General features: G+C 46.9%; 1 protein-coding gene across 1 annotated transcript in view; it reads right to left on the minus strand.

The window, feature by feature from the left end:
- HTRA1 (HtrA serine peptidase 1) overlaps positions 1-24,334 on the minus strand; it is a 53,242-nt gene that overhangs the window by 23,433 nt on the left and 5,475 nt on the right. Inside the window, exons 2-3 of the mRNA XM_055246645.2 lie at positions 2,514-2,613; positions 1,888-2,092 (exon numbers count right to left, since the gene is read on the minus strand). Of these exons, the coding sequence (XP_055102620.2) occupies positions 1,888-2,092; positions 2,514-2,613 (305 nt within the window). The remainder of the gene's footprint in view (positions 1-1,887; positions 2,093-2,513; positions 2,614-24,334) is intronic.

A 24,334-nucleotide genomic window follows, 5' to 3' on the forward strand; every position in this document is an offset into this window, starting at 1 on the left:
CTGGCTGCCTCCCAAGGGCTCCATGAGGCTGAACAGGCCCCACGCGTGGCCACAGGCTGTGCTATTCTGACTGGCTCCTTCCGGTGAGACTACCACATCCTGGATACCTTTCTAGCAGCCTGTTCCTAAACCAGATGCACCCGCCTTCCCATGGGCTGTTTAAGGTCAAGTTGTCCCATCACACCACGGGGCCGGCCTCTATCCCTCCAGCAACAGCTTGGACACATTGGGAGCAGCAGCCTGGCTGCCTTAGGAGGGCAGGGTCATGAGGTGTTTGCTGTGTGGCCTCACACGGGTTACTAGACTTCTCTGAGCCCCTGTTTCTTCTTCTCTAAAATGGGGATAACACAGCGATTATGCAGATTAGGTGAAAAAGAATGAAGGCAGAGGCTGGCCCAATAATCCTGTGACCAAGAAACACACTTTGAAAGATTAGTTGTCGCTAGAAATTCCACACTGACCTAATAGAAATAACACACAACTGCAGCCTCACTCAAGGCCAGTTACACACACCGGGCACAGAGCCTCTATCTACCCGGAGCCTCTTCGGCTGTGCCTGGCCACCCAGCCATAGAGAAGCTACAGGAACATCAGGGAAGGAGGGTTGTAAATGTGTTAGCTGGTGGTTTTCTGAAGACTGGCCGTAAAGGAGCCTGAGCTGGGCAGCAACTTGATGCTATAAAAAGACGGAGAAGGAGACCCGGAATCCTACCACCCAAACAGCACACGCAGAGCTGTTTCCAGAAGGAGGTGTAACCAGCGTGCCATCGAACAGCACAAACAGCCAGATTAATTCCACGCTTGTCTGGAATTACTCAGCCCACACCCAGGTAAAGGGAGGCAAGCAGAGGGCTGGACAAGAGACCCCACCTGGCTCAGCCTCTGGTCTTTTCCTTGGCCAGAGGCAGGATTCCAGCTTCCTCTGATTCTTCCCTCCATCTGAAGTCTAGAAAATTGTAAGGATGTGAAGAAACTGGAAACCACGCTTTCACTGAACATGCCACACAGCAAACAAAACCTCTCCCATCGACGTGTCGAGTGGGGTTTTTTGATGAGTCAGTAAGAAATGGATATTGTCCCAGACATGAAGACTTTGCTAAGCAAATCAACAGAGCAAAAATGATTGCAAAGAGAATATTTAAATAGAAAGCATTTTCAAATACAGCATTTCCCAAACTGATTTTGGTATGTCTCAGTTCTGCCCGTCCCCCCCCAAAAAAAGTTGTATACTCAAATGATTATAATTTGGGCAAATAGTTCAGTCAACACCCTTTTGTAGGCAAGCCGCGTGCACACTAGCATACTAAAAGCTCTGCGAAGGTCTGGAAAGAAGAAATCCATTAGCTCTGTTTTAATTCAAGGTTTCCAAGACCTTTAAAGTATGAAACATTCTTTTGAAACACATCTCATAACCCCACAAAACCCCAATTTGGGAGAGCTGGTTTGTTTTCAAAGTAACTGTTGACAAGTTAAGGATGGCTCAGCCTAAAACCCAGTAATTTCTATGTTCATTGTGAATGCATGACGTATCTGTGGAGGATAAATAAAATCTGGAGCAAGAGTTGCCACAGGATTAGGAATGGGAAGGAGACTCAATTTTCACTACTTACCTACTAATTTCTTTATAAATCTGTTGCTTTCTTTGACAAACATTTAAAACATTATTTTAAAAACTTTTATCTGGCTCCTTACAGAAGTTTTCCTGAGCCCCTTCCTCTCCCACACCCCCAGGCCATACTCAGCATCTCCTCAAGGCCCTCCTGTGACTGGTTCAGACTGGCTTCAATGCCCTCCCCGAGAATCAGCTGCAATCAGAGCTCTGGTGCCTCTGCCAAGGGTATTCCAGGGCATCTGAGGACTCACCTCTGCAGGCGAGAACACACTCACCTGGTGGTCAATTTTGATTAGTGCGATGTCTGCTTTCTCATCCACATCCTTGATTTTGGCTTCATAGGTAGCACCGTTCTTCAGCTCAACTTTGACCCGGTGCTTGTTGGTCACCACGTGGGCATTTGTCACGATCAGTCCATCTTCCGACACAATAAACCCAGACCCACTAGCCACCGGCACCTCTCGTTTAGAAAATGGAAGCCTAAATCCAAAGGAGTACACACTTAAGCCCGTAGCACCTTAAAATGAACGCTTCAACACATTGATTAATGGGTTGTGCAACAGCCACACACACCTAGCCATCGCTCCTTTATATATCGGGCTTAGCATTTAAAAACTAAACATCCTGCCAATTTTTTGCATGCATCAAAAAATTCCACTTACAAAATATTCTTAGGGAATCTCTTCAGAGCCCGAGGTTCTTTAAACATTTAGAAGGGTCAAGAATGTAGATTTATATAGCCAAATAGGGAAAATGTTCTAAGGAAGACACACTTATCTTAAAGTAGGAAGATATTCAGTGACACTTTGACACTTTAATGTATCTCAAAAATAGCTCTCATGTTTTGCTAGTGGCGGTGAAAGCTTCGGAGGTTATAGGAAAACAGGAAGGCTCTCTTTACTTGCGAAACAATTCGATATGAACCACGGCAGGAGCGATCTTCTCCACCACGTCCGCGATAAAGTTATATTTATGGCGCAAACTGTTGGGATCTTCCTGCCCTGAGAACAAAAGCAAAGAATAGATACTTAATGACACTCTGCTATGGTCACCTAGAGAAAGACATGGGTTAGAGGAAGCCAAGATGCATGCCCAGCCTTTGGAATTCTGAAGGCAGAGTGAGCACAATTCCCCCACCTGGGCTCAGCTGCAAATGTCCATCCACCTCCCAAGGGAGTGCCCACCTAGGTAAGGCAGTAAAATCCACTAATGATAACCTCTTTGCTCAGGTTCTCTTCTCTCAATAGACTCACCACAAAAACATTGAACAGAAGCACCAGCAAATGCTTCAACCTCACACTAGCCTTTCCAAGAAGCTGACGGCCCAAGTTTTTTTTTTTCAATTTATTTTTAGATGGAGTCACACTCTGTCGCCCAGGCTGGAGTGCAACGGCGCAATCTTGGCTCATTGCAACCTCCACCTCTCGGGTTCAAGCGATTCTTCTGCCTCCACCTACTGAGTAACTGGGATTACAGGCACCCACCACCATGCCTGACTAATTTTTATATTTTTACTAGAGACAGGGTTTCACCATGTTGGCCAGGCTGGTCTCAAACTCCTGACCTCAGGTGATCCACCTGCCTCGGCCTCCCAAAGTGCTAGGATTACAGGTGTGAGCCACTGCACCCAGCCAAGGGTCCCTTTTTGATGTGGCGTCACCCTCTGCCTGCGTCCCTTCCCTGAGTCCCCACCATTACAAAGAAGCAACCCTCCTGAGAAACACCACAGGAGCGAAGGAGCGCCAGGGCTTTTTCTAGGAGAGGCCCACCAGACGGGTAGATCTGAGATTATTACGAAGAAACACGAAGGCAAAGGGGCAGCTCCTATCTTTCCCACTGACTCCCCAAGGCAAGCTGAGGCCATCATCTGTCCCGAAAGCAGTTTCCGCCATGCCTTAACCACACATTCCAACCCTGCCCAGGACATCTCAGACAAAAGGCATAAGAGGTGCCTTAAGTCTGTGGGTGAGAAAAAGAGAAAAATCAAACGACCATCATGCTTTATACCTAAAGTCATGCACCACATAACATTTCAGCCAGCCGCAGACCATAACACCATTGTTTTTACTGTACCTTTTCTATGTTTGAATACACAAATACTCACCATTGTTACAACTGCCTACAGTATTCAGTACAGTAACCTACTGTACAGGCATGCATCCTAGAAACAACAGGCTCTGCCATCTGGCCTAGGTGTGGAGTGGGCTCTGCCATCTAGGTTTGCGTAGGCACACTCTGTAACATTCCCACAGTGATGAAATCGCCTAACAACGCATTTCTCAGAACGTATCCCTGTCGCTCAGTGATGCATGACCGTTTATACCACAGTGAGTGGCCCCACGTGGTGGGCGTTTCCAAAGCTACTTTCAACAAAGCTGTCACATGTCCCGATGTGAGGCTCTCACCCAGCAGGGCTAAAAGTTTGTTTCCATCAACCAGAGGCACACACCCAAGGTAACTGATTCAGAAACGGACTGCTAGAGATTCAGGGTCCTGGGCTCCCATTTTTGTGGCACGGGTGGTGGCAGAGGCAGTGTGTCCCTGGAAGTGCAGCCTTAGCCTACTACTCCGGCTCCTAATCTGTGCCACCTGCTGCTACCTCTTAACAAGTCTCTGTTCAAGCAGGCTGGAGGGGTTCCAGGCTGGTTTGCAGCTAAGAGCAATGCACCCCATTCTTCCCCCTTGGACTAGCTCAGTGTTGCACAAGCAGGCTCCAGGGACCTGCACTCCTCTGCTACCTGCTCGCTACGAATTGACAGGAAGCTTTCGGAAACTTTCATAGCAATTTCACATGGTAATCTTATGTCTGTTGTGCTGAAAAATGAATAACTGGGGCTTGTATTTCCTGTCTCATATTTTGTATTTTGTAGGTATTTTGTGTCTCATTTACCAACAGGTCTGTGTGCCCGCCCCTAACACACATGCACATACACACAGAGATGCACATGCACACACACACACAAACTCACACATACACACTATGCATACACATACACACATAAACACACCCACACACACACACCCACACTCATACACAGACTGTTACATAAACACCTATACACACTTCCACACACATTCATATACTCACAGATGTGCACATACACACATACAGTCATACATATATACATAAAAACGCACACATACATATACACGCATACACACACACACACACATGCCTCTCTCACCACTAGAGTGGCAACCCTTCCCCAGCCTTCCCCAGGCTCTAGGCTGTAAGTAAAAGCTGTGAGACGTCCCAGCCCTCTTGTGACCCATCACAGCTTCACACTCACTGGCCCCCACATCCCTGCTGCGCTGGGTCACCAGGGGCCATAGTAACCCAACTTGACACCATGGGGCACAGGGACATCGGGAGGACCACCTGCCTCTCCCACGCTTGCTTTCTCGGAAGTGAGAGTGCATCTGTGAACAAAGGGTCCCTTTCTGTCTTGGCCCCCGACCTCTGAGTTGCTCTATTTAAAGACTGGAATCATCTCTTTTTACATAGCATGGTTTTCTAAGGTACAGAAAAAGATCCGCAACTACTAGGAAGAATAATTTAACAAATTCAGGACAGTATCATACTATTATTTTTACTTTCAAAACTCTTTCGTCAGCTGCCTTAACTTAATTTTTTCTACCTTCCTGTGGAACAGGAAAATCAGGTATCCTTCCCATATTACATATGGGGAAACTGAGGCTCGCAGACTTTAAATAACTTCTCCATGGACACTAAAGTTTCTTAATAGAGAGTATGAGTAACAGATAGATCTGGGCAAGCCCTCCCAAGCCCACAGTGTCACCAGATCTACAGCTTCTCACTTCAACACTGGCCCCTACAGATCTGCTACCCTCCCAGGTTTCCAGGTAGTTGCAAATAATTGGTCTGTCTCCCCGAGCACTCCAATGGGAGGTGTAAATAAGGGAATGGAAATGTTCCTTCTGAACACAGAGCCTGGCGAATGTCACCAGACAGCTGTAAACAAACGCATCTGGGCTTCCTCAGACCAGCTTCCTGGGAAAAGGCCAAGAAGAGGTTTAACTCCGGCCAGGCCAGCAGCACAGAGACAGCGTGGTGTTTCAGAAACTCTCAAACTCTCACGAGAAGGACCATTACTAGCGCCTTCCCACTAAGGATCATTAACTCACTTCCTCTTTCTGGCTTCCTGAATTAGGTATGGGAGAATTTGCCCACACCAGGGGCAAAAATGAAGATGGATTGAAGATGGATTTTGCTGGGTAAAATGAGAGGCAGTTGCCTTCTCACACAGCCACAGAAAGTGGTTCCAGGGTCTGCCCACCAGGAAAGCAACAAGAGAGATCAAGGAGGATCTGGCCTGGCCACTGGAAGGCCCAGTTTCAGCCTCAGTCCACCGGGCAGCCTCCATTTCCTCATCTGTAAGATGGACCAAATGCCTCTGGAATGAGATGTGAGGTCTGTTCCAGCTCCAACCTTCTATGGTGGAATCCCTGTCTCTTCCTCTCCCCAGCGTGCTGCAGGAAGATAAATAACATGTGAAATTTGAGATCAGGTCCAGGACTCTCCAAATTCTGTAGATGAGGAAACAGAAAGAAGGAGTAGTGGGAGCACAGACCATATGACAAGGCTGACCGACAAGCCTTCGTGGCGCATCTCAGATGAAAAAGCAACCATTGACTTCCATTCTTACCATCCCTGGGTGGACCAGTGGCAACAGGAAAATAGAACAGAAATAACTAAACAGAAGAAACATCAACTGACTGCTCAAAGATGGACAAAATGTCAACTGAAAAGAGAAGAAATATTTGGCTTGTCCAAATGCCATTTCAGAGTGAGGAATAAAAGTGTGTCTAAAAGCAGCTTGGTTCAGTGTTAGATTCCTGTTCCATTAAAAAGGCTTGTCCATTAAACTAGATGGAGTGGCCACTGCCTGATGGTCTACAGACACCCTGGCTGGCCCATCTGCTGTGATCTCAAGTGTGGGTCAACTGTCTTCCTTCCAGAGGGGTCAATCCCGATGGAGAATCCCCATAGACGGGCCCAGGCTGGGTCTGCCACTGCCCACTGTTCAAGGGGTTCAGGGGACAGAGGGTGGGGGCGTCCACTGCTCCTCCTTTCTGTTTGCTCGTCTATCAGCATGAGGAGAAGGCTGGCACAGGCTCTGGCCTCAGATGGACCAGAGTGTGACCCTCAGCAGGGTACTCACTAGCTGTGTGGCCTTGGACGTGTTACCTGACTCCTCCAAGTGTTAGCCTCTCATCCATAAAATGTGGTAACACCATCTACCTCAATGTGTTTTCTATGCTGCTTTCATGATCTACTGTATATGAAATGCTTGATCAAGCCATGGCATACAATTTAGAAAGAAGAAAATCCAAATGACTGGCCACAGTCCTGCTCAGTGGCAACTCTGCATAGGTGCAAGCACATCACACATCAGTGGCACAGCAGAGAGGTAAAGGGAGGTGTCTGGAGACCCACGCAGCCACCTCGGCGCCTCCTAACAATGTCGTCATATCACTGCGAAGGTATGATCCAGGGAAGTTGTGTGGCAGGCTGTTTTTTCTGGCCTTCACGTGTATCTCTTCTCCCTAGCTTACAAGGGTACCCCGCAGACACTACAGAAGGGAGACAGGGCCAGGTCAGCAGATAACCTAGCCTGAACTGCAGCCCAGGTGAGCTCTTAAACCTGATGAAGCAACCAACCTGAAGAAGGCCAATGTAATGCCCTAGTAGGTAAGGACCATGCCTCCTCCGCACACTGTTCTGTTAAGCCAGAACTGAGGCAGCAGAAGGCAATGAGGTTGGGAAGCCCCCTGCAAGGTCAAGGCCTGGCCCTTTTACCTGCTCCTTTATTGAACAGAAAGCTGGAACTGGCTGCCGTTCAGTAATGGACCACACAATAAGGCATGAGAAAGAAACAAAAGCATAGAGATTGGAAAGGAAAATGTAAAACTGTCCTTATTTGCAGATGATATATATGATAGTCTATATAGAAAAATTCTAGAAATCTACGAATATATGACTGCGTTTATCAATGTCATAGGATAAGAGGTCAATAAATAATTTCATTTCTATGTATTAGAAACAACTGGAATCAAAATTTTTAAAATATAACTATAACAGCATCAAAAATAAATATCAAATAATTAGGGAAATATTTAACAAGATATTTGCAAGATCTGTACATTGAAAGCTACAAAACACTATCAAAACAAAGAAGACCTAAATAAATGGAGAGAAATACCACACTTGTAGATCAGAAGATTTGCTATTGTTGTTTTCAATTTCTCACAAATTAACCCATAGACTAAGCATACTCTCAGTGAAAATTCTGAGCAGGAGTTTTTGTAGAAATTCACAAACTATTTCAAAAAATATATGTGGAGAGCAAAGAGCCTAGACAATCCAGAGTAATTCTCCAAAATAAAAAACTGAATGACTTATACAGTGCTACATGATTTCATTTTTAAGCAGAAAAACTGAGTAACTAAGATTTGTAAAATGACAAGTTACAACAATTTATAGAGATGGATCTTTCCACTTACCTAGTAAATACTTATCATTACTGATTTTTAACACAACAAATGGCCCATTAAGAGTAGCCAACATTTCCTGTAACTTTATAGTTTAAAAATTGCCAGGATTCAATCCCAAGATAATAAATGATTCTTCTTTCCTCTTTATATACTACTAGTCAAGCACACAACTTCATAAATGTTGCTTCCTTGAAGCACATCATCCCTGGAGTTTTACACATAATACTTCTTAACTACTTTCAACAGCTTCTTTCAAGGAGGAAGAAAAGAGACATAGGCAGTGTAGATAAGCTTCAGTCATTATTCTCCAATATGTCATGTTACTGAAAAGAGCAAGGTATTAACTGTTTGACATTCATTATCAGACTGAACAAAATTTGTTGCAGTAAAAATGAAAATCATAGTATGGGGAGTATGAATTAAAGGATAGACTTTTATCTGTGTTTCTCTCAAAAGAATAAGCACAAAATGAATATGTGGTTTTTTTTTTGTTTTTTTTTGTTTTTTGAGACGGAGTCTTGCTCTGTAGCCCAGGCTGGAATGCAGTGGTGCAATCTCGGCTCACTGCAACCTCTGCCTCCTGGGTTCAAGTGATTCTCCTGCCTCAGCCTCCTGAGTAGCTGGGATTACAGGCATATGCCACCACACCTGGCTATTTTTTGTATTTTTAGTAGAGATGGGGTTTCACCATGTTGGTCAGGCTGGTCTCGAACTTCCGACTTTGTGATCTGCCTGCCTCAGCCTCCCAAAGTGCTGGGACTACAGGTGTGAGCCACCGCGCCTGGCCGAATATGTGCTTTAAATACATCAAAATGTATGCTTCTTTCATCTTTAAGGCAAAAATACCAGGTAAAGATTAGATCTGAGGCAGGAAGAAGCCAAAATCATGTCCTTACGGTCCTAATTCCATGGTTCCCATAGTGTGCCCCAAGGGACCCCAGAGTGCCACAGAAAATTCATCAATATTTCAGGTTTTCTGGGGAAATACAGTGATACTTGATCACTGTTAGACACCTTGTAAACTAGCTCTAGATCGATCATATTTTCAAAATCAGATCACACTACATCCCTTTTCATGATTCCATATGAAGTTGGATTTCTGGCAGTCACTGTGATAAAAAGAATGTACCACACAAAAATCAGAGTTGAACTGGAAATGGGGATTGTGGTGTCCAATCTGATTCCACGATTTGAAAGGTCGTGTGACACCCAACAGGTGCACATATCCCATTCGTAAGTAATCATGCTTATTGAATAATGAAATTAAAATGTCTTTTTTTAATGACCACTGTGTTGCAGGGACACAAATACTTATCAAATTGTTTGGACCCCACTAACTGATAAATGGAACTGTTGGGTATTTTTTGGCCTTACTGGGGATCATGAAAAAATGACTGCACTACTGTATTAGTCCATTTTCACACTGCTGATAAAGACATACCTGAGACTGGGTGATTTACAAAATAAAGAGGTTTAATTGGACTTACAGTTCCACATGGCTGGGGAAGCCTCACAATCATGGCGGGAGGCAAGGAGGATCAAGTCACATCTTACATGCATGGCAGCAGGCAGAGAGAGAGCTTGTGCAGGGAAACTCCCCTTTATAAAGCCAACAGATTTTGGGAGACTTATTCACTATCATCAGAACAGCACAGGAAAGATCTGCCCCCATGATTCAATTACCTCCCACTGGGTCCCTCCCACAACATGTGGGAATTCAAGATGAGATTTGGGTGAGGACACAACCAAACCGTATCAACTACTAAAGGTACCACCAACCATGGCAGTTTGGGAACCTCTGCCTGATGCTTTTGGGCTCTCTGCAGTGGTTGGGCCTGAATTCCTGCGTAGGCACAAGGAGCAGCGGTGGATAGACAGCAAACATCCACAAAGCTTCAGCATGGAGCCCTCCATCTGCCCTGTGAGGGGCCCTAGCAAAGTGCCATCATCATGGCTTATAGAGAGTATATAGAAATGAAAGAGTGAAGCTGCAGCTGGTTGGGGCCATGGTCTCCTGCCCTCTGTCACACATCTATCCCATCAGGGTGGCTGCCAACATTTGGGGGAAGAGGCTAAGGGAAAAGTAAAACTGGATAATAAATTGTTCGGGTTAAATGAGATATATTTGTGTGCTTTGACGTCCCTTCTGTGTCTAGTTAAATTGCTGTATCTATCCTGCTATATGTGTGGCCTCCAGGGACACCCTACTGCCCACCCTGCTGGTTCCCCTGGTGCAGGTCAGAGGTTGGACAGAAGACAGTGAGTGTGTGGGTGGCAGAAAAATATTGAATTGATCATAATAATAATCCAAAAATAATAAAAGTAATAATAAATTATTCTATTTTCTCTGTAGGAAATATTACAAAAGCATTGTCACGTGAAAAGGTGAGCAAAGAGTTCACTGCCAAAAAATAGAGGAGGAGAGAGGGGCATTTTCAAGATGAAGGAGTGTTCAGCAGTTAGTTTTTTTTAATCTTATTTTTCTGGATTTTGTGATGTTTGTAGTATTTGTCTATTTTCTGAAGTTTGTCATCTTGGGCATTTTCTTTTTTCAATCTATATAAATAACAGTTTCATACCTAATGTTATATTCATAATTTTGAGGGGTGTTTTTCTTGAAGAGGGTATCCTGAATTATGCAAGTTTCAGATTCCATAAAACCTGGACCTGCCAGTGGGAGAAGGTGCCAATTCCTGCTCAGGTGGCAGGTCCCACTGTCCCTCGTCCTCCCACCACCTCCCTCCAGAGCACAGGGCTGGCTCCCAGCATGAGGGGCACTCGCTCCACGCCAGCAGGACACCAGAGCTATGCCTATAGGACACACTGCCTCGTCCAAACAGCTAGCAGGGACCCTCAGTCACCAATACTCCATGGCCAGCATGGGGGCTTCACTTTAGGGGACCAAGGCAGCTTTCCCTGGCATTCCCATTAGACTCCCAGGCCAGCTCTCTCCCCACACTGGCCAGCAACTAACCCAGGTGTGCAAACCCCCTTCATTGTCCCTGCACGGGACCCTGGGGCCCTGCCCCTGTTCTTGGCTCTGTCCCTTGTCCCTTCTCCCTGCAGAGCTTCCTGCCCTCGCCCGCCCTGACATGGCAACTTGGGTTCACAAACGCAGAGCATCCATGATGGGTGGGAACACCAAGTTGTACTCCAACCCACACAGGTTCCCCGTGGGGCCAGCCACGCTAAGAAAGCTCACAACTTTTGGCTCTAAGTTAATGCCTCCATGCCCACTTCTGCCCCTTACAGCTGTGTGACTTCAAACCATGAATGTCCCTGCTTGAGCGTAAGTCTCCCTTTCTGTAACACAGAGCTAATATCACCTACTCCACAGGGCTTGGGAGCCCTAGGTGAGACTGCACATAAAGCACTAAATATCATGCCCCATCCACCTGGGTTACCGTCTCCCAGCTCTCAGCCCAGAGCCGGGTCCCCACATCCCTCCCAGGTGCATTTCAACACCTCCAAGTGGCTCTTCTCAAGCTTCTGAAGCTTCCAAGAATCCCACTCTATGCGAATTCAGGCCTCACCTCTGTCTTCAGTGTCTCCGCCTAATTGACCATGCCACTTTGGGGCACATAAACTTCCTGCAGGATCCCCACAACCATCTCCATCTCCTCGGGCCCACGATCCTCTCATTCGCCCTGTGGCACTGATTCCTCCACTCTCCCCAGGACTCCTTAATGCACACTCCCACCCTGCAGACCTCTCCCCACACCTCCAAAGTGCTCCACCCCATCCCCCTGCATTCATGCCTCTTTTCCTTCCGGCCTGGATGATCTCATTCTCCTCCCCTCCAGCTAGTCAAATCCCACCCAACCTTCAATGTTGGCAATAAAATAATATTATCAATAAGAATAATAGGACCTATTTATTGTAGAGCATCTACTATATGTCAAGTCCAATAATAGGCACAAATATTATCTCTAATTATTCCTGCAAGCCTGCAAGCCTGCAGGGTGCATCTTATCACCAGTCTACAGAAAGGTGAAAAAAACAAGGATCAGAGAATTAAATCATGTTGCCCAAAGCCTCAGAGCTGGCAAGTGGCAAAAGCAAGCGCCTAACCCCATCTGTCTGGCTCCCAGGCTGGCCTCCCTCCTTGGTCCCCGCCTTCTCAGCCAGCCTCCAGCCCCCCGCAGCCCACACCATTGTGGGAACATGCTTCACACTTGGTAAGATCAGCGCCAGGACGCAGGATTAACAATCTAACCTTCCCTTCCAGCCAGAACAATCCCCCCTTCCAATTTCTCAGCTGAGTTGATACGTAGAGCTAATTTGGAAAACAGAACGCACTGTATTCGAGGGAAAAGAAATGAATCCTCCTTTATTCACAGGGAACAGCATGTTCCCAAAATTCAAATCAGTTGCAAGAGCAGATTGATCCAATCAACGGCATTTTAATGCACTGTCCTAGATTCAAGACTAGCTACATAATATGCAGTTCCCAGTGCAAAATGAGTGTGTGGGGCCCTTTGTTCAAAAATTATGAAGAATCTCAAGAGAGCAACAGCAGAGCATTAAAACAGGTGCGGCACCCTTCTGAACACGGGGCAATGTGTGACTGCACAGGTCCATGCCCATGGGGCCAGCTGTGCCTGCATTTCAAATTCATTTGATTTAATACCCCAAATCCAGATTTAGCACAGAAAAGCATCTCAGGAGCTGCTCAAGTGCTACTAGAAATGCTGCCTTAATCTCAAACTCAGCCGGGCATGGTGGCTCACGCCTGTAATCCCAGCACTTTGGGAGGCCGAGGCAGGCAGATCAGGAGGTCAGGAAATCGAGACCATCCTGGCTAACATGGTGAAACCCCGTCTCTACTAAAAATACAAAAAATTAGCCAGGCATGGTGGCCGGCGCCTGTAGTCCCAGCTACTCAGGAGGCTGAAGCAGGAGAATGGCGTGAACCTGGGAGGCGGAGCTTGCAGCGAGCCGAGATCGCACCACTGCACTCCAGCCTGGGTGACAGAGTGAGACTCTGTGTCAAAAAAAAAAAAAAATCTGGTCAAACTCAGAAGCCCAGGAGCAGTCTGCAGGGGCTGACACAGTCCCCCACCTGCAGGGAGGCAAGGTACCCATCCTCCCTGCAATGCCAGAACAGTGCATACTCCAGCCAAGGCAAGCTGTGCAGCCCAGGCAAGCCCCTCATGCTGACACTTCCTCACATTTACATTCTAATGTCTCTTCCAGTTTGCAAATCACTTGTGATTCTTCGCCTGATTTCTTCCACTTTAAATACTAGCAAAGGTATTCCCGCTTTAAAGATTACAAACAAGAATACAACCCAGTAGCAACTATTGCCAGGATTCAGGGTTAAGGATGAGATGTGAAGACAGAAACTCAGCCAAAAATATGGCTGGATTGGGCCAGTGTCTGCTCACCAGGATGGAGGCCAGGATGAGCTAAGAAACCAGGCAGGTCCGTCAGCGGCAGCTCATCCACCTCCCCTGTCCCAGCCTCCCTTCCTTCTGCCATGTGGGTCTGGGCGTAAGTCACAACAAAATAAAAGTTCTTTCAAAGGCAGGAGCACAAAATGCATCATGCAGAGGTTGGAAATTAAGGCCAATGGATAGCATGTTCCATCCTCAGTTGAAGGGCCAGGCAGCAACCTCTCGACCATGTCAGGACAAGGAGAAGTAACTGTCCAGGAGACTGCCCGCTGGGTCCCCACTGCTATATGCTCAAAGTCCTGCTCTAAAGCCTGGGACATTTCTCCCAGTCGCCTGCAGACACACTGCCACTCTCTCTGGCAAGGCTGCTAGACACCAGTCAGAAACTGTAAATAAAGAAGGCCAGCACAGCAGGCCTCCAGCGTTGTGTCAGGAGAACTTGGAACAATCTTTGGGAATGGCTCAGTGAAGTCTGGGACACACTCCTCAGCTGCCATCAGTACTTTCCCAGCCCAGCAACCCAGCAGGAGTGAGGTCCAGCCTCGGGGCCCCATCCTCCAGGTGCCAGCAGCTTTTGGGAGGTCTAGAATCCAGTGACACCCAGAATTTCCTGGAGTGTATGTGGGAGGTATATGCTGGGAGGCCTCATCTTCATCTTTAGGCCGTCTGAGGGGCTCATCTTGTATTTCTTTGGCATCCCCTTCAGCCCCGAGCATGGCTAAATTAAAAGTAACTACAGGCCGGGCACGGTGGCTCACACCTGTAATCCCAGCACTTTGGAAGGCCAAGGAGGGCAGATCACGACGTCAGGAGATCAAGACCATCCAGGCTAACATGGTGAAACCCCATCTCTACTAAAAATACAAAAAATTAGCCGGGCGCGGTGGCGGGCGCCTGTGGTCCCAGCTACTCAGGAGACTGAGGCAGGAGAACGGTGTGAACCCGGAGGGCGGAGCTTGCAGTGAGCTGAGATTGTGCCAATGCACTCCAGCCTGGGAGACTCAGTGAGACTCCGTCTCAAAAAAAAAAAATTAACTATAAAGAGGCTACTTGCTGAATAAATAAATCCAGACCCAAATCCAGATGAGACTCCCAGGAGGAAATGACACACTGGGAAACTTATTGGCAGGTGCCCAGGGCCACTCTCATCCACTTGGCTCCACTCACAGCTCAGCACCTTTACAGAGAGGCGGGGGAGAGCGAATGCAGTCAGGGCTGGATGCAAGCTCAACCATCCCTCTAGCGCTCCTCTTACTTCCCAGCCTCTCACTGTCCCAGCAGAAGGCCCTCCTACATGCATTTCTGATGGGGCAGGGGTGCAACAGCAGAGACAAAGCAGAGAGAATACAAGGGCTGCAGGCCCAGGGCAACTGGGACCGAGTGCCTGCAAACGGCCAGTCGCTGGGTGGCAGGAAGAGAGGACCTGGAATATTGATCTTTACACTGAATGCAGGGTCCCCACCGCTGAACTTTAGCTGTCAGGACTGGAATGTGGGCTCCACCCCTCTGGACGAGCCACAGGCACCTGAGGGCAATTTGGATGCCTGCAGCAGGTGTGAGTAGGCCTGTCCAGACAGGACCCAGATGGAGGCAGGTGGTTAACTAACCTGATGCTGTGCAGCTGGGGAGAGGGGCTGGTCCACGTTCGGGAGGCCAAGGATGACTCTTCCCTAAGAAAAGCTCCCTTTGTGAGGTTTCTCGCTGAATTTGGGAACGATCAAGAGAAGCACAACGGGAGCAGGCAGAGGAGTGGGGAAAGACAGCACGTGGGCTGCATTTAAATGAGCCGTGAACTGCAGAGAAACACAGAGCGCTTCCTCCTCCTCCAGGGAACTTGGACTATGTTCTCTGAGAGGGTCAGGAGAGAAATCAGTTTTAAAAGTTTCCTAATGGCCAATGAGGCATGAAGCAAAAGGGGATGGGGCCTCCTGTCTGCAAGAGGGGTTGCCTGGGGAAAACAAAAAGAAGCATATATGACCCAGTGAATGCAGCAAAGCTTCCCCACAACACTCATTTCTTTCTCAAGTTTTCTGTTTGAGTGGCTGCATGCTGTCTGCCCCGCTCCATTAAATTCCAAGGAAACTTGTCAGCCACGGCTCCAGCCCAGAGCCCGGCCCAGCGCTGGTCTGGGGCATGGAGGCAGCAGAAACAGAAGCGAGACCTTGCACATTCCGGGAAACCAGACCCCCATTCTAATCGCTGCTGCTGGTACTGCACATTCCAGGGTGCCGGGGACATGGGCACAGAGGGGCCTGTGCGACTGGATTTCCTCGAACTCTGCAAAGAAAATGCACAGGAAGGACAATGGCATTGCTAAGTGGTGGCCCAGGCAGCCAGCTGAGGTCTAAAGGAAACCTGAAACCCTATGCACCATCAGGGCCACTGTCTGCAAATCTAAGACACGGCCAATGGCCCTCAGACCTGCTCTTGTTAAAATACACTGAATTCACAAGCAGGAATTATTATTTGTTTAAAAAGGCTAAAATTTGAATGATGAATGACCACGCTCTGTCTTTTGTATAGAAATAAAGAAATGAAATTCAGGAGAGTTTCGTGTGGCCTCTTTTCTTTTAATGAATCAAGGAGGAAGAGGCGGGGGAGCCGGGAGCCTGACCTCGACTTTCAGCACACATTGGCACTTCCAAGTGTTGGCAGCCCCTCTCTTTCCGGGACAGTCTCCCAGACGGCTCCAAGTGGGAAAAGCTCGCCGGACGCCAGACCTCAGGCTGCTCCCCCGTCCTGCATGCCCGGGGTGCCTTGAGCAGTAACTGTTGCAGGGGCTGGGCCAAGACTACAGCAGATGGTGCCTGGAAAAGTCTGTGGCAGGTGAAGTGAAGGAGGAAGACTTACCCAGAAAAGGCTAAGACGGTCTCTCTCAAATAGAGCAGACTCGAAACGTGCTTTCGGGGGGGCACCTGGCCAGCTGGCTGTGAACCCCTCACTGTGCTGTCAGTCACAAGCACAGCCTAGATCTGCAGCTTTAGCTTTACTGGGAAAAGATGCCTTTTCCTGAACAACTGTGTTGTTTATGTTGTCTGTGTTTAAAGGTGCCTCTCATTGAAAACCACTCTTCAGACTCACTGGCAAAAAAAAAAAAAAAGAAAGAAAGAAAATTGTGTTTTTCAGTCCTTGCTTGATCTATTGGGTTTGATCGGTGCTGTTACTTTCGATTGTCTTTTCTGGACTATTTTATGTATTAGGGAAAAGCTTCCAATCAATTCCACTGCGCAATTTTTTTTTCAGATGCCTCCTGAATGCCCAACATGATGTGTCTATTATTATCTTCGGGGAAACAGCTGACTGCTCGGTTCACAAAAACACCATTAACTTTGCTCTTGATAAGCGTCTGGCTCCGGTCCTGACCTTCGCAGATTTCTCAGCTGGGTTCGCTTCCTGCGCCGACTCCTCAACATAGGTTGTTATGTCTGGAGCTGCCGGGGCTGTTCAGTCTCCCTAGCCCTCCAGCCTCTGGCCGCGGACTGGGAGGCAGTGCCCACCCGGGTTGAGTCTGCCTCCCGGTGCAGGAGGAGGGCCTGAGGCTACAGAGAGGAAGAAGAGACGCGAGGGAGGGAGGTGACGGTGAACGAGCCCCTGTATCAAGGAAGAGGCCAGTTCTTCTAAGCAGTACCCAGCCCCCATGCGAGGGGAACTTATGAAACAGAGACAGACGCCAGAAGGAAGCTTTGGCTCAAATAAGAAATGAAAAGTGGTCCCGGACCCAAAACAAGCCACTTCCCCTTCCTGGGCCTCAGTTACCTCAGTGGTAAGATGAGGGGGTAGGCTAGACGGTTTCCGACATCCTTTCCAGCTCCAAAAAAGTTCTATGATCTAATAAATCTGAAAAGTGCATTTCCTCATGTTTTCCTTTCAGTGCGTAATCCCTATCCGTATAGAATATTCTTGGTTTTAATGCTGGCTTCCTGAGTCAGGTGCTACAGTTTCTTCCAGTGGAACCAGTCAGTATCGCCTCCGCAGTTTAGACTTTCGCAGTGACTTTCCGGGCTGAAATTAGGATTCCCCATCAGGGAGGGGAGATAAAATAGAAGTCTGGTCTCCCTGTATCCATAAAAAGGCATATTTTTAATCATAAAATGGAATGAAATAATGATCCATGCTACAATGTGGACAGCCTTGAAAACATTATGCTAAGAGACAGAAGCCAGTTACGTATTGTTTGATTCCGTTTATATGAAACGTCCAGAATAAGCAAATTCATAGAAATAGAAAAAGAACCGGTGGTTGCCTAGGGCTGGGCAGAGGAGAAGTCTGGGGTGGCTACTAACAGATACGGAGTTTCTTTTTACAGTGATGAAAGTGTTCTGGGGCTGGTAGTGATAGGTGCATGACTGTGAATACATAAGAACAGCAAATTGTACACTTTAAAGGGGTAAATTTTATAGTATGTGTAAATTCTCTCTCAATAAAGCTGTTTTAAAAAGAAAAATAATAATGTTCTTTGTTTCTTTTTACTTTTTTAATGTGACTACTAGAAAATAATTTTGTATATGCAGCTCCTGTTATACTTCTGCCTATGTGTACAAAACATTTGAATAAATATTTTCATCACTTTTCAAAACAGACCAAATCAGTCTGGCCTCCTCCCGCATCCTGAACAGAGCTGGCATCCGAGAGGCTCAGTGCAGCAAGCCCTGGGCTGGGCTTCCTGAGACCCGGGTTTTCTGTCGCCTCCTAGCTTCTGACCTCCAGCCTTCAGGTCGCCTCACTGGTCCCAGGCTGCTCGCCTGGGACACGAGTGTTAGAAGGATGAGCTGACAACCACCCAAGCCCCTCCCAGGTGAGACTGTCTGTGATCACAACTCACCCCCTCCCCAGGTAGAACCAAATTTTAAAAGTGCTCATTATTCTACCCCAAACATTGCTCAACTCTAAGAGAAATCAACCTGAGAATAAAAGTAACCTGTAAGACCAAAAAAGGAATCTAACAGTGAGCAGAATGACTGGGGTTTGGCACCATCTTCTTCCATTATTCCTGAAGGATTGCTTTTGGGAGAATTTCTTTCAGTGACTTACGAGGTTGAAATTCTAGAGCTGATGGCAACAAATATGGCTACAACCCTTCTGGAAAATAATTTGGCAATTTATACCAGATCCATAAAAATTCCATATCCTTCTTTCCAGTTTTTGTACTCCTTAGTACCTCTCCTAAGAGAATGACCCTAGATACAGAAATCGCCATAAACATGAAAATGTCCATCTCAGGATTGTTTAACATCGCAACCTTGGCCCAAATGGATGTGAACAGGGGAACAGTTAACCAAATGGTGGCAACACTTGGGACAGAAATGATGGAATTAGGCCAGGCATGGTAGCTCATGCCTGTAATCCCCACACTTTGGGAGGCTGAAGCAGGCCAATCACTTGAGGCCAGGAGTTCGAGACCAGTCTGGCCAACATGGTGAAACCGTCTCTACTTAAAAATATAAAAGGTAGCTGGGTGTGGTGGTGCAGGCCTGTAATCCCAGCTACTGAGGAGGCTGAGGCATGAGAACTTCTTGAACCCGGGAGGTGGAGGTTGCAGTGAGTCAAGATCGTGGCCCTGACTCCAGCCTGGGTGACGGAGCAAGACTCTGTCTCAAAATAATAATAATAATAACAATAATAATAAAGAAATGATATTTCTGGGGAGATGGTGATGGTGAAATATGAATCTTCTTTTCTTAATTTTTCATAGGATTAAATTACATTTATAATTTTAAACAATTGAGATAGTCATCAAATGTACAAATGTCATTTTCCGTCATGTCTAAAAAGTAGAGAGAAAAGATACAAAAAAAGAGTCTTTATGCCAGGAGAGGAAAAACCTGTATATTCTGCTCAAAGAAAATCTAACCACAGCTGAAAAGACATGAAAGCATCTCAGTCCTCATTCCATGTGTCCACCATGATATTTATACTGATATTTTCCCTTCAGCAAAATTATTATAATTACCATTCAAAGGCATTTAGATGTGCTTATAACTCTTGAAGGGAGACATCAGTCATCAGATGAATAGTTTTTTAGTCATCTTCTAACCCAAGGAAATTATTTTAGGGAGAAGTAGGGAGAAGGGTTTTCTGCAACCTCATTTTGATTAGAGAGACTAAGGGAACAAGGCCTGTTTCTCCAGCCTTACAGGAAAACCATGAGCATGGACCGTGGCCTCTCCCAAACACCTAACTTCTCCAACAGGAGGATGAGGCTGAGATGGGGAGGGCTCAAAGGCTCAACCCTGGGTCTCAGGACGAACAGACTCCACACTGGCCCCTACAGATGAGCTGTGCAGCTTGTGAGAGTCATGCTCCCATTGGCTCCCTCAGTTTCCCCACCTGTGAAGTGAAGGGTTGAGCTCCAGGACCTACCAGGGCCCTTCACCCTCAGGTTTCATACTCTGGGATTCTGTCTTTGCTACAAGTCAGTTGGTGGCTTTGGGAAGCCACCAGTGTCTTTACAGGTAAGGCGGTGTCTTTCATCCACAAGATGCATGAAAACAGGGAGTTGATGCGGTCAGAGATGGGTGTGAAAGGTCGGAGCAGAATGATATTTTTCAGAGGACAGAAGGACTATATGTTTGGCCAATGATGGGAATTCCAAGGGAACAGACTGTAAATGACAAGTGTCACAGAATCCCACAGACAGAACGATATCCATGCATGTGGTCCTTCCCAGATGCTCTCAAATCCTCACCCTTCCTCCTGTGCCTCCTCTGCTATTATCAGACTTTTCCTACTGGGTTTCATCCAGTGGGGCTAAACCACACTGGGCTATATTTTTCAGAGCCACAAATGCTGGTAGAGAGAGGTCAGACTGGGATCTGAAGAACCTCAGCTCAGGCCATTTCCTGACCAGCAAACATTAAACAGAAAGTCAGCCTGAGAAGAACACAGGATGCAGGCCACCCCGGGAGGAGTGTGTGCTCTCCACGGTGCAGGCAGAGACGGCTGTTTGCCTGGTATAATGATTGGGATGCTGATGTTCTGGACCAAAGCAGCTGCCCTTGGACATGATGGTGGTGAACCCTGCATTTGGCCTTCCTGAAACAGAGAGTCAAGTTCAGTCACTTTGGTCAAGAGCTATCATGTCTCAGTAGGACAAGAGAACATGCCCAGAGGAGACCCATGCTTTGACACCCAGGAGGCATATTACTATTTCCATCCTTCCGGCTTCACTATTCTTGGTGTTGGCTCTATCAGGAGTCCTGGAAGAGTCTGGAATTGCCAACTAGAGGTCCTAATCTCTTACAGCTTCAATGCTTTAGGACTCCTAAAGCACTGAAGCTTTAGGAGTTGACAAAGCTCCTTCATATTCCTTATATCATTGGACTTTAATGCTTTAGGATTCCTAGCAATGAAGCATTAGGAGTTGACGAAACTCCTTCATATTCCTTATATCATTGGACTTCAATGCTTTAGGATTCCTAGCATTGAAGCTTTAGGAGTTGACAAAGCTCCTTCATACCCCTTATGCCACTGGACTTTCACAGTATCCTGCTGATGTCTCCTGGGCAGCATCATTGTTCGCCTGTTGTAGATGAGGAAACTGAGGTGGGAGGGAGTCATCCCAAAGGCCCAAATGGAGCTAGGACCCAGGTTTTCTAACTCTAGTGGTTCATCATGAAGACCGCAATTCAGCGTTTCAGAATAGACTCAGGAGACGTCAACACTTCTCTTTCAGGAATTAATAGATCAGTAGGCAGAAAATCAGGAAGGATACAGTTGACCTGAACGGCACTATCAATCCACTAGACCTAAGTGACATTTATAGAACACTCCATTCAACAACAACAGAACACACATTCTTCTCAAGCACACAGGGAACACTCATCAAGACAGACCACATTCTAGACCAGAAAATGCATCCTAACAAATGTAATAGAATAGAAATCATACAAAATATGTTCTCAGCCCACGATGGAATTAAACTAGAAATTAATAACAGAAAGATAGCTGGAAACACCCACCAAATATTTGATGAATAAACAAAACATTTCTAAATAACACTTGACTTAAAGAAATCTGAAGAATAGTTTGGGAGTGAAACAGACATGGGCTCAAATCCTGGTTCTGCCTCCTTGCACTGGCTGGCCTTGGATAAGTTACAACTAACCCCTAGGAGCCTCTTCTGTAGCCTTAGCTAGGAAGCAAGGATAATGCCCTGTCTCTCTGAGTGGCTACAAGATAAGAACAAAGCAAGGCCCATAACACAATAAGCGCAGTGCCCAGCTCCCACAGAGCACCCAGTGGCAGTGGCTCTTTGGGTCACTGTTCTGTTTGGTGACATTTCCCACCGCCCTAACTGTCCTGGAGAATACAATATTCCTGTATAGCTCACTCTGCGCCACAGAAAAGCAGATGTGACCGCTGAACACTGAGGCTTCCCTCCCCTATGTCTAGCTGGCAAGATTGCCCATCTGCCTGGGCAATCCCAACTATGTCCATCCATCTCCACCAAGTGGTGACTGCGCTTAGAAAACTGGCACCAAAGAGACAGCTCTTCTTAGTCACAGGATATGAGATGACTCATGTGTTGGAAGATCGGGTAAAATCTTGCCCAAGACTATGTGAGAAGGAACTCTACGGCGAATCTCATCAAACTTTGAGAAAAAAAAAAAACAGCTCATCACAGAGATAGGCCTACCATCTTTATTGCACAACTAATGAAAAAGATGTTCCTGAGGTTTGAAAATATTGCACAAGCCTCTGATTCATTAGGACTGAGGTTGTTCAATTTGGAAATTATCAGAAACTCCAGCCACAACAATATGCCCTCAGAGACTTTTGTGTGCACAAGGAGACATAATTATCCTGTGGCGAGGGACCAGCTGCTGTCACGGGACACTGCGGAGGGTTGTTTTTATGAAACGTGCTTATTCGACAATTTGTCCTGGAATCTAAAATAATAGGGTATTCATGGACTCCCAAATTTGCCTTTTTTTCCTTCCTTAAGATGTGACAAATCTTTCCTTATGAGGAATTCCCAGAGCATGGAAACCAAACCAAGCATCATTCAAGAAGGTCCCAGGGCTTCTATAAACTGCCATCTCCTGGGTGTCACAAGCTCCAGGGAGAGTTATCGAGATGACATCTGTAAAATCCCAGGCAGTCCAGACATGCAGCTCTTAATTCAAGAGAAGCCACACACTGGTCACATGATACAGGCAACAACTGGGACCTCAGAGGGTGACAGGCAAAGCAACTTTGGATACCTCTGCCCAGAGAACCTTTTCCAAATATGAGATGGCAAATTCCAAGTCAGCTCCCGGACAGAAGTCTCACATCACCCTCCTTCTCTGTGAAGGTTTCCTAACCCACCCACCCACCTTATCCCCAGGGAGACAAGAGTGTCCCAGCACTCCTCCCGCACAGCTGACTCCTTTGTCAGTGCCTTGAAGGTGATGATGATGATGATGACAATGACAACATGCTAATATTGCCCGAGTTCTAGCAATGCATCAGGCACGTGCTTCGCGTTTCATATAAGGAGATCCTTCCATTCTGCAATGCCCTAAGAGCTATGTATGTATCTGCTATTACTTCTATTATCTTACTGATGGGGAAACGGAGACTTAGAGATGAAACCCAAGAAACGCCACACATCCAGAAAATGGCAATCCGACTTCAGAAGCCCAGCCCTTCAGCTGAGCATCATACTATCTACCACAAGTACCTTGAGATCAGGGGCCACCAGTCCTTACCTCTGAGTCCCCATACCTGATACACTTCTGAGCACACAGTAGGTGTTAAACAAACGCTCTGAATGAATTTAGAAATGGAACTCTCAGCACTGACTCCAAAAGCTGAACTCTGCACCTTTCCGGCAGTGATGGACATGCCTCTTCACAGCCACTTACTTCTGTCCTGAGGCGTGTTGTCCTGGCTAATGTCCCCCTGTGGTTCTAGGCACACATCACCAAGTAGTGCTGAATCACTCTAACTTCCATGCCACTTCCAGGAGCCTTTTGGAAACACATTCAGAATGGCTAAACTTCTCGGTTTCTCTATTAATAGCATTTTTCTTTCCTTTCTTCTTTTTTGTTTTAACGGCAGAGAAGGTGGAGAAGGAAAAGATGAAATGACACAGGGGTATCTCACTTCAGACGACCTGAAGGCCTCGGAGCCCCAGGGAAGGAGCAAGGGGTGTGAGCTCATGGAAGCTCATCTCTTGGGACAAACATTGCACCCCTGTGGTCTCCCAGGGACTTTCAGCAGCCAGTACAAAGCTGAAACACAAAGCAACCAGGCTCAAGATGGGTCACATCGATTTGATGCCAGCCTTGGCTTTAACCATCAATGATTTAGGAAAAAGAAGTAGCTCATAAAGAAGCCTCCCCAGCCTTTAAATTAGGAATGAGGTGACCACAACCTCCTCAGAGACTTGTTTTCTTACAAAAATCACAGACCATTCTAGTTAAAAGGAGCCTCAGAGATCAACTGGCCCAACCCCCTCACTGCCGAGGCTCCAAGAGGTCGAGGGAGCCGTTACCTGGTCAGGTAACATGCCACGAAGGGCCAGAGCCGCTTGCCCTCAGCCCCTCCGCCCCAGTTGGCCTTCCAAGGAACCCTCACCCACTGCCAAGCTCACCTCTTCTTCAAATTAAGCCTGACCAGAGCTATTTATTCACTTGAAATATAAGCTCATGGAAAGTCTGATTTCTGAATCCAAGGCATGAAACTCATCCAGGATCACACAGCTCCAAACGGAGAATCCAGCCCCAAAGCGGAGGCCGTCAGGCTTCTGACCACAGTTAGCTCATGGTGCCCGCCACCATCGCTTACTCAATGCAGTTATTTTAAGTTCCAATGCAACCCATTT

Source organism: Symphalangus syndactylus, chromosome 2 (genome assembly GCF_028878055.3).
Source record: "Symphalangus syndactylus isolate Jambi chromosome 2, NHGRI_mSymSyn1-v2.1_pri, whole genome shotgun sequence".
NCBI classification, from domain to species: Eukaryota; Metazoa; Chordata; class Mammalia; order Primates; family Hylobatidae; genus Symphalangus; species Symphalangus syndactylus.